The sequence below is a fragment of the Stegostoma tigrinum genome, chromosome 11 (assembly GCF_030684315.1).
Source record: "Stegostoma tigrinum isolate sSteTig4 chromosome 11, sSteTig4.hap1, whole genome shotgun sequence".
NCBI lineage: Eukaryota > Metazoa > Chordata > Chondrichthyes > Orectolobiformes > Stegostomatidae > Stegostoma > Stegostoma tigrinum.
Genome location: NC_081364.1, coordinates 43,177,913 through 43,195,278, shown reverse-complemented (window position 1 = coordinate 43,195,278; position 17,366 = coordinate 43,177,913). Strand labels below are relative to the sequence as shown.

The 17,366-nt window shown below is 39.2% G+C and overlaps 1 protein-coding gene across 3 annotated transcripts in view; it reads right to left on the bottom strand.

The window, feature by feature from the left end:
* The window catches only part of LOC125460326 (FERM domain-containing protein 4B-like), a 325,635-nt gene that overhangs the window by 131,446 nt on the left and 176,823 nt on the right, over positions 1 to 17,366 (bottom strand). For all 3 annotated transcript variants that reach the window (XM_048547693.2, XM_048547691.2, XM_048547692.2), the window contains exon 5: positions 13,128 to 13,212. In XM_048547693.2, the coding sequence (XP_048403650.2) occupies positions 13,128 to 13,212 (85 nt within the window). The remainder of the gene's footprint in view (positions 1 to 13,127; positions 13,213 to 17,366) is intronic.

The following is a 17,366-nucleotide window of genomic DNA, read 5'->3' as shown; positions in this document are numbered from 1 at the left end:
TGCGGTGAGTAACTCACCTCCTGATTTCTCAAAGCCTGTCCACCATCTACAAGGCACAAGCCAGGAGTATGATGGAATACTCCCCTCTTGCCTGGAAGACAGCAGCCCCAACAACACTCAAGAAGCTTAACACCATCCAGGACAAAGCAGCCCACTTGATTGGTGCTAAATTCGCAAGCATTCACTCCCTCCACCACCGGTGCTCAGTAGCAGCAGCGTGTACTATCTATAAGATGCACTGCAGAAACTCACCAAAGATCCTTAGACAGCACCTTACAAACCCACGACCACTTCCATCTAGAAGGACAGAGGCAGCAGATATATGGGAACACCACCACCTCCAACTTCCCCTCCAAGTCACTCACCATCCTGACTTGAAAATATATCGCTGTTCCTTCACTGTCGTTGGGTCAAAATCCTGGAATTCTCTCCCTAATAGCATTGTGGGTCAACCCACAGCAGGAGGACTGCAGCGGTTCAAGAGGCAGCTCGCCACCACCATCTTAAGGGTAACTAGGAATGGGCAAGAAATGCTGGCCAGCCAGTGACACCCACATCCCACAAATGAATAAAAAATAAAAGTGGAAAATAAGTGGCTGCTTATTCTAAGCATTCTGAGCCTTGCTGGAGCACTGCAGCAAGACAGAGACAGAGACATTGGTCAGGAAACATGGTGGTGTGTTCAAGTGGCTTGTAACTTTCTGATTAATGAATACAGTAGAATAGATTGAGTAAACTGCAAGTAACGCTCTACTTCACCTGGAAGGTATGTATAGGGTCTTGCAAAATGAGGAGGGAGGATGTAAACAGGCATGTGTTACACTTTCTGCAATTGTGTAGAAAGGTGCCATGTGTGTGTAGGGAGTGAATGCAACAGTCCCTATAGAAAAAATAAAAACAGAAATAACTGCGGATGCTATGAATCAGGAGCAAAAGACAAAGTTGCTAGAAAAGCTCAGCTAGTCTGGCAGCATCCATGAAGGAAAAAGCAGAGTTAAGGTTTCGGTTCTGGTGACCCTTCCTCAGGTCCCTGTAAAATGCTGTCAAGGGAACAGAGGGAAATAGATTTCTGGTGGTGGCATCCCATTGGAAGTAAGAATATAAACTGCTATTTCTGCCACCTCCCGTGGGATACAACCATCAGACACAAATTCCCTTCCCCTCCCTTACCTGCATTCTGCAGGATCTGTTCCCTTGGTCCACTCCTCCACTTCAACAATATCTCTCACCCCCCCATTGCATTTAACAGCTTAGCCTTCTTCCATGTTCTTTATCCACCTCACACTCTAGGTCCTGTCATCAAGATGAATACCACGTTTTCCCAGATGCTATCCATTTTGAGTAAGGGTCACTGGACTTGAAATGCCAACTCTGTTTTCTCTCTACAAATGCTGCCAGCCCTGCTGAGTTTCTCCAGCACTTTGTTTTTCTTTCAGATTTCTAGCATGTGCAGTTAGAGTCATAGAGTTGTACAGCCTAGATACTGATCCTTCAGTCCACTTGTCCCTGCTGAAAGATGTCCTAAATTAATATAATCCCATTTGCCAGTATTTGGCACATATCCCTCTAAACACTTCTTATACATATACACATCTGGATGCCTTTTAAATGTTGGTAATGGTACCAGCCTCCACTACTTCCTCTGCAGCTCACTCCATACATGCATCACCCCTCTGTGTGAAAAAGTTACCCCTTAGGTCCCTTTTATATCTTTCCTCTCTCATCTTAAACCTTTCCTCTCTATTTTTGGACTCCCCCACCCAGGGAAAACACTTTGCCTATTTACCCTATTCAGACACCTCATGATATTACAAACCTTTAAGGTCACCCCTTCAGCCTCTGACACTCCAGGGAAAATAGCCTCAGCCTATTCAAGTTCTCACTATACCTCAAACCCTCCAACCCTGGCAACATCCTTGTAAATCTTTTCTGAATGCTTTCTGGTTTCACAAGGTCCTTCTTGTAGGTTTGAGACCAGGACTGCATGCAGTGTTCCAGAAGTGGCCTAGCCAATGTCCTGTACAGCTGCACCATGATCTCCCAACTCCTATACTCAATGCACTAACCAATAAAGGCAAGCATATCCAACACCTTCCTCATTACCCTATCGACCTGGGACTCCACTTTCAAGGAACTATTAACCTGAACTCTAAAGTCTCTTTGTTCAGCAACACTATTAGGTGTATAAGTCCTGCTCTGATATGCCTTTTCAAAATGCAGCACCTCACATTTATCTAAATTAAACTAAATCTGCTACTCCTCAGCCCATTGGCCCATTTGATCAAGGTCCTGTTGTACTCTGAGGTAAGCCTCTTTGCTGTCCACTACATTTCCAATTCTGGTGTCATCTGCAAACTTACTAACTGTACCTCCTATGTTCATATCCAAATCATTCTTTCTTTCATTTTACATTCTGGGAAATTTGATATTCTTTAAGAAAAGATGGATTAATGTACATACCTGAAGCTTTTTGAAACATAGTTTATTTCTTAAAGCTGTGACCTTTTTATTAGTTATGTACTGGAGCAGTAAGGTATAAAAATGTTCACTGTTGATTGCTGATTACATAAACTTAATATAACAGTTATGTATGTGCTTACCAAAAAGAAATTGATATTTTGGTTAAAATTTGTTCTGACGTTACAATATTATTGAAAACCAAAGCAAACTCTATGACAATATGAAATTAATTCCACAGTCTAAAAAGGTATTTGCAAAATAATTTGAAAGGTTAATCAAATGTTAGTCTTTACTCCAAGGAGGGTGGAGTAGTAAGTGGTGAAACAAGATTCTGGTTAGACTGCATCTGGAGTGCAGCAGTCAGCTTTGGACCTCTGGAAAGTCAGACTGACCTTGGTTTGGGTGCTGCCCAGACTCACCAGAATAACAAAAGGCCTAACATGGTTAAATAATATAGATCAGTGTTTTGACGAGACTTCTGTTTCCTCATGTAGAGCAGACGAAAAGGTGATTTAACTAAGGAATTTAAGATGATTAAAGGTTTTGACAGTTTAGATGGACATTAATTTTGTTTTGGCAAGAGAGTCAGAACAAGGTGGCATAAACTTAAGGTTATAGCTAGGTTTTTAAATTAATTTGTGGGACATCAGAGCTGCTGGCTGGACCAGCATTTATTGCCTGTCCTTAGTTGGCCTTCAGAAGGTGGGGAGCTGCCCTCTTCAACTGCTGCAGTCCACATGTATGACAGTGAGACGCACTTCATACATAAAAGCTTCAAAATTCAGCAGAATCTTTCCTTGATCCACTTATGGTTTATTAATTATGTGTTTGTCTTTTCCACCAATGGTGCTTGGCACAGGGAATCTCAAAATCTGGGAAAATGTTTCAAAACATTGTGAGAGAGGGCAGTAAAAGTTAAAAAAAATCACAAAGAGCTGGCCTGTGTTAGATCATACTAAAAGATTGCTCATTCTTGTGCAGAACTGGAAAATTCTGGTAGAAGCTCACTCAACTTTTTTGCAGTGCCATTCATTTTTCAGAAAATACTTGGGAAGAAACAAGTTATCATTTTAATTTATTTAATAGCCCCGAACAGCGCAGAAAAATAATGAGAACAAAAATCTTAACAGTCAGAGAATTGCAATCATCTGTAGTTTTCAATTGTTGATGGAACATCTGCTATACAGCATTGAAAGGTACTGTGCCAAACAGTGGACACAAGAGACTATTGTAACAAATCCACAGAGAGGGTCAGTTAACTGTGAACATCATCTAAAGTCCAAGATAAGATTTCTGGAACTTTTCGCTCACACCCATTCATGAATGATTGGCTTACATTCCTTTGCCATGGTTTGCCTGATAAATACCTGGTATTTGTGCTGACATCATAGAAAATGAAGGCTATTCAGTCTGCCTTGTGTATCATCAGTATATTGAATTAAATAAACTTAAATGGCCATGATTTTTCAGGAATTCAAACACTTCATCACCAGAACATGACTGTACAAGTTCCCCAGGGTGGTATCCTGCTAACTTGTTTCAGCTCCTTTGTCATTCCTCCTTATCATAAGGTCAAAAATAAGCGCTGTTTTTTGTTAACTGTGAGGAGTTCAGCTCCTTTCACAATTGTTCAAATTTCAAGGCATTCCGCAGCTACATGGACCAAGACCGAGTAATGACCAATCTGATGCTTTTAAATGCTGTGGTAAGCTGGTTAGAAGGCCTGTCCTGGTTCTACTAAGCTTAGTTCCAGTTTTTACTCCTATGTTAAGACCTTTACTCTTCACCCTGGAACCACATCCTGTGCCTTATCTGTGCTAACTCTTGTCTTACTATCAATGGGCAGCCCAAACATGCCCCCCATACATATCCCACAGCTCATTATATACCCAAAGCAATCTTAATGACAACTCATTCCAAACCAAATATCACGAGTGCCCTTGTACCTTCCAAGCCAACTCATTCAATATCCATCATGAACACACCTCTAATTTATTTAATCTTAACATGGCTTAACAGTTCTAAATATCCATGACATCCTTCATTAAAGCTACAGTAAATCATTCTAACTTATGAAAGACCATTAAATCACAAGTACTGAACTTCTTATAAAAACAAAGATTTGTATTCATAACTCCATCAAATATACTTTAATGACATCTTTGAGCTGTCCATCAAACTATGAAATCAGGGACTCTACTGGGATAATTATATATTGTAGAAACCAGCTAAACATAAAAAAAATTGGAACTCTTTAGGACAATTTCAGCAAACAGCTGTACTATTTGCTTGTCTACATTTCTTTCTTTTAATTACTCATGATGCAGCTGGCCTTTTTTTTAATTTTTAAAGGACCAGTTACTGAGATAATTTACTTTACAGCTTGAAAGTTCAGCAGAACCTCTTGGCCTTTCAAATTTATTTACATGTACTTGAAAAGAATTGTACCTCTGGCACTACATTTCAGGCTAAACTGGAGCTTGTTTGAATTCAGCACTAAATTCCAATGGTCCTGCTGAGTATGGATTTCCCTCATCTGTGCATCACATGCTACCATAAGACAATAAGATACATGAGCAGAATTGGGCCATTAGATCTGCTCTGTCACTTGATCATGGCTGATATTATTCTCAATACCACTCTCCTGCATTCTCTCCATAATCCTTGATCCCCTTACTAATCAAGAACACATCTATCTCTGTCTTAAATAAACTCAATGGTTTGTCCTCCACCGCCTTCTGCAGCAATGAGTTCCATAGATTTGCCATTCTTTGGCTGAAGAAAGTCCTCCTAATCACAGTTCTAATGGGTCATCCCTTCACTCTTCACCCTTGTGCTTCCACAGTCTCCTGAGCTTTTACCTTCAGAATCCCGGGGTGTAGTCTATCTGGTCCGAGTGATTTATCCACCTTTAGACCTTTCAGCTTTCCCAGCGCCTTCTCTTTAGTGATGACCAGTATGCTCACCACCGCTCACTGAATTTCTTGTGGTACTGATACGCTATTGGTGTCTTCCACCGTGAAAAATGCAGCACCTATTCAGTTCTTCTGTCATTTCAACGTTCCCCTTTGCTACTCCTCCTGCCTCACTTCCAGTCGTCCAATGTTCACTCATGCCTCTCTCTTGCCTTTTATATATCTAAAAAATGCTTGCAATCTTCTTTTATATTATTATCTACCTTACCCTCAAATATCATCTTCTCCCCACTTAAGACTTTTTCAGTTACCCTCTGTCAGTTTTTAAAGGTATCCCAATCCTTTGGCTTCTCACTAATCTTTACCACATTTTATGCTTTTTCTTTCGCTTTTATGTTGTCCTTGATGTCCCTTGTCAGCTATGGCTGCCTTGTCCCGCCCTTAGTTATCAGAAAGTAAGAGAACTGCTAGAAGTGAGGCTGGTCTCCTGGAACGTGGGCCTACCTATTGCTTTAACAAGGTATGCAGAGTCTCCACTTTTCCTCAAATAAATTGGCTTCTATACCTTTCCCATCACATATAAAACACAAGTCAATAGTGTGTTGAGATGCTTTCTGTTTGTCTAATTGGGTCTGCCTGCAACAACTCTCAAGAAGCTTGACAACATCCAGAACAAAGTTGTCTTGTTTAACCACACTCTTTCTGGACTTATGTTATTTATTATTCATCGTCACTGGTTCAAACTCCTGGAACTGGAATATCACATCACCTGCTGTGGCTCAAAAAGAAAAGTGATGACTTCCTTCTCAAGGGTAGATAGTGATGCAAAATAAATGCTTGCCTTACCGGCAATGCCCAAACATCTAGAATATCCATTTTATATTCAATGTTAACACTCTGAAGGTGAAAGTAAAAGGATGAACTAACATATTTGCAGGTGCTATAAAAGGGTAATTCTGAGGAAGGGTCACTGGACCTGAAACTTTAACTCTGATTTCACTCCACAGATGCTGCCAGACCTGCGGAGCTTTTCTGGCAATTTCTGTTTTTGCTGCCATTAAACTGCTTTAGGCTGAATTTTACATTGCTTGATAGGCGCGCCGTTCTCCCGTGCCAACCTGCCCAGAGCAAACGTTGACTTAAACTGACCGAGCAAGTTAAACACAAGGACATGCTGCAGTGGACTGCGGTCGGCTTTCATAACGTGAGGGTCATATTTCCACTGCTTAATGAAAGGAAGTGATGGCCAGTTTGATTGATTAGCAGCACAGCAGTTCCATTAATCAGGAGTGAAATGTGACAATGGAGGGGCTGAGAGTGTTGGGGGATTGGGGCTGCGGGTTGGTTTCCTAAAATGCACAGGGAACACATACTTCCAACCCAACCCAAAGGACAAACCCCCCCCTTTTCTTCCAACCTTTTCAACCAGTTTTATTAAAAAAGGTATTTTAACTCCTGCCCTCCTGCCAATGCCAACTACATTATGACATAGGCAATGAAATATTTGGGTCATTTGATGTGTTAGCAATTTCAACCGCTCATTCCTTTTTTTAAATGGCAGGCGAGCTACCAACGTCAGTGCCTTCCTGCTATTTTATGGGGAATGGGCCATGGGTGGTGGAAGGATTGTAGACTGGGCACTGTCTGACTTTTTGTGTGCCTCTAACGCAAACACAGCCCCCTTTTTGTCATATAATTTCTCTTGTTTTTGTGTTTTTCATAATTGCCACTTATTATACTGATTGTTTTTATGGTATTTCTTGAAAGGCTGCAACATACCCTCTTTTTAGGACAGCATGACTACTGACTAGTTTTTGTTCAGACCTTTAAAGGATTCCTTAATTTTTTGATATATCATAGAGAATGTTTGTTCAGAATTGAGTCCAATAATGTAACTATTGCTTTAGTTCATCAAGAATATTAAGTTTTGCAACATGTCGAAACATATTCAGAGCATTTAATGGCAATGATCATGACATGCACATTAGGAACAATTCTTCAGTAAGGTTATTTTAATTCAAACGTAAAAATTAGTTTAACCCGCCATGAGCTAGAATGTAATATTGAACATTATCTTTGTGAAATATCCCCATATCTTTCCTCCTTGGCTGAAAAGATGAAAAAATATATAAGGACACCAGACTGTTAAGGCTTGTTCTACTTATGTGTATGGGTTTCTACCTCCATTTGACTAAGCGGGGTGAGCAGAGACTTCACTTTTCAAAGGAAGCTCTTAAGACTTAACCTATATGCTGCATGCAGATCTGCTAAGCCCTCCAGGACAAGTACAGCTCCAGCCCATAAGATTTATTCAGTGGAATCATTTTTAACTGATACTGGAGATATCTGTAACACAATCCAAAAAGTTATACACAGTTATGTCAAGCAAGTGACAAGTGCTTTGCTCACTGGAGATATCAATTTAATTAGCTTTTGATTAGAAAACTGGGAGCAACATGACAAGGTATTGCAATTTTATAGAGCAAATTGTTTCATCAAGGTCAATGAATCAAATATTACACCCACTCAGCGCTGGTCCCTGTGTCAATGTTATCCATATAGCCACAGAAAATAGTTCATGCACTGTTTTAAACCAGTATCATGGTATAATGGAAGTCATGCTCAATATTGCAGAAGTTTCCACAATTCCATTATTTTGAAAATGGGCAGAGTTATGTCTTGACTTTTAGTCACCAAGTCTAGGCTGTACTTGTTTGGCTGATGATACCTGTGCATAAAGCCTGATGTCCAAGTTGAACAGGGATACCATAAGCATCATTGATACACCACAATCATCTTACAATGCATCACAGGCAGTCTGAGAGTGCACTTCAGTTAATCAGGTGTTGTCTTGTAGAAGTGTACAGTGAAGATTAGGGTGGTGAACTGCGAGTTGCACAAATTTATTCCAAAATCATGAACATGTCCAAGGATGACAGTATCATCAAAGGGATATCAGCTGAGAGCGAATGCAGACGACATAGTATAACAGATGTTTCTGCCATTCTGATACAGAAACTCTACTCCTGACTAAGCCATTAGGAGTTGTGTGAACAGCCTGTTTTAAGTTTTCTCTGCATTACACTTGTGTCATCATGAGAGAAGACACAACTCCTGTTGATTGAACAAGCATTGTATTCTACCACTTTTCACGTCAGCATTTTATATTAGCAGAGAGCCTAGGCCAATAATTAACAAAACTGGCTTTTTTAACTTTATATGTAATTGTTATGCTTGCTTACCTTTAATTTTTGTATCTGTATTTTTTTAATAACCCAAAACCAATTTTTTCCTTAAATAAATTGCAGCCAGGGTGGTATAATAACCTATGTTTTCATCTTGTTGTAAGATAAGTTGTGGTGTTGGTTTTTTTTAAAATATCAAATGCTACAAAACTACAAGAGAACTGTAAATGAAATTGTACAAATTTGTAGTTGATGGACCATTCCCGCTTTGAGGACACCGTCTGGTAGAATTGCGATACAATCACATTTCAGGTTATAAGTGGTTAATTTGAAATACTTAAAAGGGATAGGATCACAGTCATACTGTCATATGGCGCAGAAACAGACCCTTCAGTCCAACCAGCCCATGCCGAACATAATTCTAAACTAAACTAGTCCCATCTGCCTGCTCCTAGCCCATTTCCCTCCAAATCTTTCCTATTTATGTACTTACGTGTCTTTTGAATGTTGTAACAGTGCCTCTACAGGAAGTTCACTCTGCACACACCATTCTCTGTGTAAAAAATATAGCCCGCATGCCTTCTTTTATTTTTCTCTCTCCTCTCATTTTAAAAATGTGCCCCTTGTTCTTCAAATCCCCCGTCCTAGGGAAAAGACACCTACCATTAACCCTATCTCCACTCCTCATGATTTTGCAAACCTCTATAAGATCACCTCTCAACCTCCTATGCTCCAGTGAAGAAATCTCAGCCTATCCTGCCTTTCTCAATAATTCAAATCTTCCATACCCAGCTAAATCCTGGTAAATCTCTTCTGAACCCTCTCTAACTTAATAATATCCTTCATATAACTACGCAATCGGAACTGGATAGAGTAGACCAGAAGAGACCTCACTAATGTTCTGTGCAACCACAATATGATTTCCCAGATCCTGTACTCAATGTTGTAGAATTCTGAAAATATCCTATACAGGATATGGAATGCTAATCTCTGGTGTACCAAAGGTAGGCAGCTAAATTATGCAATACAATATTCACTCTTATTTCAGTGGAAAAATAAATAGCATCCTCTGACAAGCACCTCTGCCATTGTTTTTCACCTCTTTAAAACTGACTAAAAAATATTGTATTTTTATACTTACTGACAGCATAGGTTCATACATGGACACACACAATTTTAGAATTCTAGATTTGAGATAATTTCATGATTAAATGCTAGAAATAAAGTGCTTTTAGTGATAAGTGAATGGGAGAATGGGGCCTGCAAAGATAAGAGTGGGTGACCTTTCCTTCCCCTCTGGTGCCAACTGTCTTCATAAACAAAACAAACTTGGAAGTTATTTTTTAAACCGGCTAAATTTACTTTGAACTTTTCACATTTAAATTAAAAATTAAAAACCATATTTCCATTCCAAAGGCTGCAGAGCTGCTATATCAATTTTATGAAGTGATTTTGTTTATTCAATGATGACAATTTGCTAATCACAATTTGCAATAAGCATGCTTTCCAAATTCTGCACTGGCTGAATTATTGCTTGTGTTAAAGCAATAGGAATTCCTGGGATTTAAAAGCTTTCAGGTTCTGCTCTCTGAAATAAACTCTGAACTCTGTGAAGCCACTTCTTTGGGCGCTTCAATTTGTTTTGAAATACTGAGTTGAGTCCCACTAATTAATCAGACAACAATTTTATTCCTTTTGTAAATCAAACTCTAACTCTGTAATCTTTGAAAGCATAAAACAAGGCAAGCTTTGTTTTCTTGAAAAACAGGAATGCTTGTTAAACTAGATGTCAAGAATGAAAGTCTAAATGATACTTAATAGATCATTATCTTATTTCACTCACCTAATACTTACATGATTACAGTATTTCTTGACTTTTTATTAAAAACAACATTCACAAAGTTTTTTTTTCTGCTTTTCCTTATACTGACTCAAACCACCATGTTGTCTGGGTGTATAAAAATTCTATAGATTGTTCTGGTCTAAATCACTTACCGGCTGAGACAATTGTACATACAAATGTAACAGGGTAAACAATTGACTTTCCTTTGCCCTCTGTGACAAAGTATAGCAGTAAGGTCAAGGACAAAATTCATAAGTGCAGACAAAGTTTAAAATGCTTTTTTCCCCAAACCTACAGGAAAGTGGTTTTGTGGAACATGTTGCCGAGAAGGTAACTAATTCAGGAAGGAGCTGGGTTCATATCAGTTAACAAATGGAACTGAGGGTCATAGAAATGTTAACAACACTTATTGAGTCTCTAGTGAGACTGATAGTATAGCATTCCCAACTGTAGGGAGTGAACAAGAATTGTGGGGTGGAGGGCTATAATAAAATATGAATGCGGCGACTCTAGATAAAGTAAGCAAGTTGAGTTTTTCTCATCCTGGATTTTTCTTGTGCAAGTAAGTTTTTCTGCACCAGGATAAATATTCCTGTGTTTCACTTTGGTGAAGTTATCAACTGTGGGTAATAATGTGATGCAATACAATCACCAAATTAAATTAACAGCTGGTGAAACATCCAAAGTAAAATAAAGAAAACTAATTTGGCTGCACTTCAAAATAGAATCAATAAATAGTTGCAGTACTAGAGGCCCACTGTGTCCAACTGTGTGCTAGCAAGTACAACTCAGCAAGTGCCATTCCCCGTCCAAGTCATTCCTCTGTCTCTTCAGGTGCTTTTCGAATCCTGTTTGGGAGCAACCTCATTCTCAGGCAGTTTATTCCCAATCACTCACTATATAACAAAAAAAATCCTCATTTTGCCTTTGATTTGAGGTGAGTGGTGAAAGAACCAAAGTACTCTGATTGTCAAATGTTCAACAATGGGAAAAGTTTCTCTCTACCAATTCTATCCAGAGTCCCTGTAATTGTGAAAATCTGTAACAAATTTCCTCTAAGCTTACTCCTTTCCAAGAAGAACTGACCCAGATTTTCCAATCTGTTCATGCAACTGAAGTCTCTCATCCCCTGTGCCATTCTCATAAATCTTTCTACACACTCTCTCTAAGGTTTTCCTATCCTTCATAAAGTGCTCAGAGATAGTCACAATTCTCCAGCTAAAAGGGCAAACCAATGTTTTATAAAGGTCCATAATAACTTTCAGCATCTAACATATTTTGTGCTTTTTTAACTATGATTTCTTAGCTTTTGTACACCACCTCAATTTCTACATTTTTATCAATTTTCCCTATCGTCTTGTTTCAAGTCAGCATGGCTTTGTCAGGGGGAGAGCATGTCGAACAAATATGATTACGCCTTTCGAGGAGAGCCTAGATGTGTAGATAAGGATTGTGCAGTTGATGTAGTGTACATGTACTTGAGTAAGACTTTGGATAAAGTCTTGAATGACAGACTGGTTAAGAAGCTAAGAGCACACAGGATTCAGGACAATTCGGTAAAATGAATCTAAAATTGGCTCAGTGGCAGGAAACAGAGGAGGATTTGTTGAAAGGTGTTTTTGTGACTGGAATCCTGCACCTGATGGTCGACAGATGGGTTGGTCAGACGGGTCGAACAGTGGCAAATGGAATTTAATCCTTAAAAGTGTGAGATGATGAATTTCAGGAGGACTAACAAGGCAAGGGAGTCCACAACAAATGGTAGGATCCTAGGAAGTACAGAGGATTAGAGGTACAGAGTAGCAAAAGATGTTAAGAAGGCAGATGGGTACTTATTATTAGTTGAGGCACTAAATGCAAGAACAAGGAGTTTATAATGGAGTTGTAAATAATGTTAGTTTGGACGTGTTTGGAGTATTGCCTGCAGCTGTGGTTGCCACACTATGGGACGGATGTGGTTGCATTAGAGAGGGTACAGAAGTGATTCACTGTGTTGTTGCTTGACCGCAGCAATTCAGCTATGTTCTCACCTGGAGCGGAGTGACTAGTTGGTACTCATAGCTCAAAAGGGTGATAGAGAGAGGAATCATCAAGACATTTAGAATTAGTTAGATTAGTACTTGACATGTCATAGCATAGTAGGCGATGGGCCAAATGCTGGAAAATAGGATTTGAATAAATGGATGCTTGGTGATTGGCACAGAAATGACCAAATGTCCACTTTTGGCACTGTAAACTCTATGACTGTACATACTGCCACATTTTACTATCCTTGCAACCCTTTATAACTGCAGCCTTTATTGAATGCTATGTCCCCTTGTACTTCCTCCTAAAATGTATAATTTTATATTTTTCCACACTAAACATCCTTTGCCACATGTCCACCAGCCTATGTCCCCTTACAATCTATTCCTAACCACTTTGCGGTTCACAATATTTCCAAGACTTGCATCATCTGAAAATTTTGAAGATGCACTTTGCAGTCCGAAGTCATTCATATAGATCAAGAAAAACAGTGTGAAATGACTAGGAAATCCCACTCTAGTACATTCTCCAGGTGAGTAAAATAGATTAGGTTTGAATCATAACTTTTCTAACATGGAATGTGTCTCATTCAAAAACATGTTTATTTATTTATTTCTTTACAAGTGTTTTTATAAGGAAAGAGCAGCTTTAAATTTGATAGATACTTTGAGACATAAAACAGTGGCTAAACGTTCCTACCTTGTAAATGCTGGATTTTGCATTCAGAAAGAATAATTCCACAGTGGTAGTGTCCTTTAGGAATGATATATTTTCAATGTAAAACCTAAATTAAAATGATTGAAAACTGACTTAATTTCTGCATTTCATTAGCAATGGAATAATTAATATTTTTTGCAGTTCATATTTTCATAAACAACTTTATGGCATCAAAGTCGCTTCAAAACAATGGTATGTAACCTATCTCCTGAGTTCACATGACCATTTTCAGTCATGTTTACATGTTTACACATTGCAAGGGAACGCATCAGCTCACGCACGCCTCCTCGTGGTTAGCTGCAGCTCTCAAGAGAACAAGTCTTTTGCTGATGAATAGAGCAGATTGTGTCATTCCCCAATGATTAGCCCAGATCTGAAATGTTTAAAGATAATTTTAAATCCAAAATTGTAATAGAAGAATTAACTATCTCCCAGTCTTTTTTGAACAATGCTATGGAAAATCATTGGAGGTAAAAGTGGAATGAGAAAATCAAACTTTATTTTTGAGAACCGAAATTATTTCAGCAAATTTCATATTGATGATTTTTAATAAAGGACAAATTGAGAAGTTTCAGAAGGTTGCAATTTACTTTTTCCACCCTGCTTCCCTCAAGATATTTATTGCTGGAAGATGATTCCCTGCCTTGGTACCTTACACTGGAACATCAGTCACGAGCACAGAGTCTCAGAAGGCTGTTAACCTTGCGGGGGGAAGAGGGGGGAGGCGGGGTGGGGTTGTACATACATTCACATGCATTTACGCTTGAGTTTCAGGAGGAGAATGAATAGTCTGGAGCATAAGAGACTGAGGGTTCACCTTATAGAGGCCTGTAAAATCATGAGACACACAGATAAGCTAGACAGCCAATGGCTTTTCCATATGGTAGGGGGTTCTAAAACTAGAAGGCGTAGGTTTAAGGTGAGAGGGGAGAGATACAGAAGGGTCCAGAGTGACATTTTTTTACACAGAGGGTGTTGAGTGTCTGGAACTGGCTGCTGGAGGTAGTGGTGCTGGTGAGTACAATTTTGTCATTTAACAAACGTTTGGACAGGTATATGGATGAAATAGGTATGAACAAATATAGACCAAAAGCAGGCAGATGGGACTAAATTAATTGTGAGAACTGGGTGGCATGGACAGGCTGGGCCGAAGGGTCTGTTTCCATGCTGCGAACCTCTCTGGTTCAGGCTGGAATTGAACCTGAGACACTTAATGCTTCAATCAACAAAGCTGTGAAGGGAGTGAGAACTGGAATTATCTGTTTGAATAATCTGCCTTTCTGCCAGTTTATCTTTTCTTTAACCACTGAGGGGGGTGAAAGGATTTGATTTCAGGAAGTTTTTAGTTTGCTGTAGGCTTTTAATTAAATCTAACCATCATTGTTGACATGCTAAACTACACAACGTGCAATTCTTTCTTACATAGGATTGAACAACCATGGAGGTTAAGTCAGGATTTCCCAAAGCGGTGGTCTGGACCATGATGGGGTTGCAATCTTAAACTTGGGTCCTGAGCTCTGAGACAGATGTGGTCACCATGGAGTTCCATCCTAGTTTTATTCGCAGGAAAATGTTTGGGCAGCATTGGGTAAATGCTACAGACAATATCCTTATTAAGGAAAAAAGACTGGTACAACTGAAAATTAATAGAGAGACAGGAGAATTGATCAGGATGGAGTAATCTTAGAGGCAAAGCGTTACAGCCGAGAAGTGACAAGAAGTGTTAACAGTTTACTAACAATGTACCTGAGAAGGACACAATGTAAAACAGGAAGAATATGATGTTAAAAATAAAGTAGAGTTTGGGAAGAGTCAATTTACAAAAAGCATTTAAGAGTGCTAGGTTGACATATGGTAGGGAAGTAGAAAGAACTATGCTCATATTAACAAACCCAGCAGACCACCCCCACCACTGCTACATATATAACCCATATCAGACTCCCCCAGTTTGTTCATACAGGGTACATGGTTTGTCAATGGCAAGTTAAAACTTGATGCAGTTATGGTCTTGTGCAAGTATTTTTTGTTTCAGATTCATGGAAAGACTTCCTTAAAACACTATTTGCTCAATGAAATGAATTCTATCGATAAAAGGTGAAAGATGCCTTAAGATCTACATATGTTTAAATGTCCTGTGATGGCAGAGGTCAAAATTTTAAATGCAGAATCTTCTGGCTCCAGATGCAATGGGCCTGGAGGTGAGAAGGAAACTTGACTTGATGGGATGATAGTGTGCTTTTCACCTTCCCACCTCCATAAGGCTCTGGGCAGGAAGGTTCAAGTTCAATATTTGTTCTCTACATCAACACCAACTGAGGTCTTAAAAGCCTGAGTATTGCCTGTGCTGCAAGGATCTATATCCTGTGGTTTATCACAGGCCGGAAACTGATCTGGACCAACCACAGACATGCTGTAACAAACACAGCTGGAGGAACTCAACACAATTGGCAGTGGAGAGAGAAGGGTTCTGAAGACAAGTCATACCAGACTTGAACATTAACACTGTTTTCTCTCTCTACATAATTATGTGATTGTTTCAGATTTTCAGCATCCACAGCGCTTTGCTTTTATTCGAGCAGAAAAATGCTGAGACTGTAAAAGCAGGTTACAGGCCGAGAGTAATTCAGCTCTTAACTCTCCCCAAAGTCTGCCCACTACCCACAGCTCAGGAACGTGTTGGATCGGTAAACGGGTAAAGACTTTGGAAAGCTGAAGCAGAAAGGCACTATGGGCAGGTTTATAAAGTGTTGGCATCCTCAACTGGTTACCAGTGTAAGCAGGCTGTTTGAAGGGGATTGGGGGAGGCGGGGAGGTGGGGAGGGCTCTCTTGATCTGTACTAATCAGTGGCAATCAAGCACCATAACAGAAGGCGTCTAGGTGGCTCCCAAAAGCCTCTGGACTTCCCTTTGCTTCTGATCTTCAGACAACCATCTCCAACCCAGGAGACCACCCTCACCGTCCAACGGCATTCACTGATTCTGTGGTTACTCCTCCACCCTGGGAGTCCATGGCACTGCTGAGTGCTGATTGGTTGGCTGACAGTACCACATTAATTGAAGTTTTACGAACAGTAGAAATCCTGCTGGCTGCCAACTAGTTGTCTTAATGTTGAGAGTTCTCGTGGCCTTCCAGATCTGCAGGTTTCTTTAATAAAAACCAAAAGAATTGTGGATGCTGTAAATCTGGAACAAAAACACAAGTTGCTGGAAAAGCTCAGCAGGTCTAGCAGCATCTGTGAAAAATAAAGTCAGAGTTAATGTTTCGGATCTGGTTACCCTTTCACCAGACTCAATATGTTAACTCTGATGTTTTCTTCACAGATGCTGCCAGACCTGCTGAGCTGTTCCAGCAACTTGTGCTTTTGATCCTGCAGGTTTCTCTGCTCTAATCCCTCCAGCTTTCATATAAAGTCTGAAAATGGGAAGCACAACAGCCCTTGGTTTTGAAGTATTTTAAACCACGTCATTTTCCATTTTTCTGAAATGAATAAAAATGCCAGCTTTCACTTCATGAAGTGTTGTACTGAATTTAAAAAAATTATTTAACTAAAAATAATTTAACCGTAGATATGTTACAATGTTTCTCGTGGTGCTATTACATTGAACAGATTCGTAATTTGTCTTTTATTCCTGTCGGAGGTGTACAGCTATTTTGTACAGTTCATTACAGCTAGCAGTTTAGCTGCGATTGGGCAGTGAAAATGCTCATATAGCTAAAATAAACAAAGAATTTAAAAACATATTTTCTGAATTAATAACTCAGGTTGCTTTTGAGTTTCACTATTGAAATAATTGATTTACTTTGGACCAAAAAAAACTCATGGCAGCAACAATGACTTATGAAAACAAAATTTGAAGATGCAAAATTAATAGATTTTATTACTACTTGATTAGAAAATTAACATAACATAGAGCTGTTATTATAGTGGTAAAAATTCAATTACTAAAATTCCACAGGAGTTATGTCATAATCTGTTATTTCAGTTTTTAAGTGGTTGATAATTTGACCAAGTTTACTGAAACATAAATGTATTAGTAATCTTGGGCATTAAGTACTAAAAGTTGAATTATAAAAGTGTTCTCTGATTCCGTAAGATTCTTCAGCTTCACTCTTTAGATTCTGTACCATGCACTTAATTTTTTTTATCTCCCTCTGTAGCTGCATTTGTATTTGCGAATTTAAAAAGGTATATCATGCATCCAGGAGGCACAGAAAAGAAG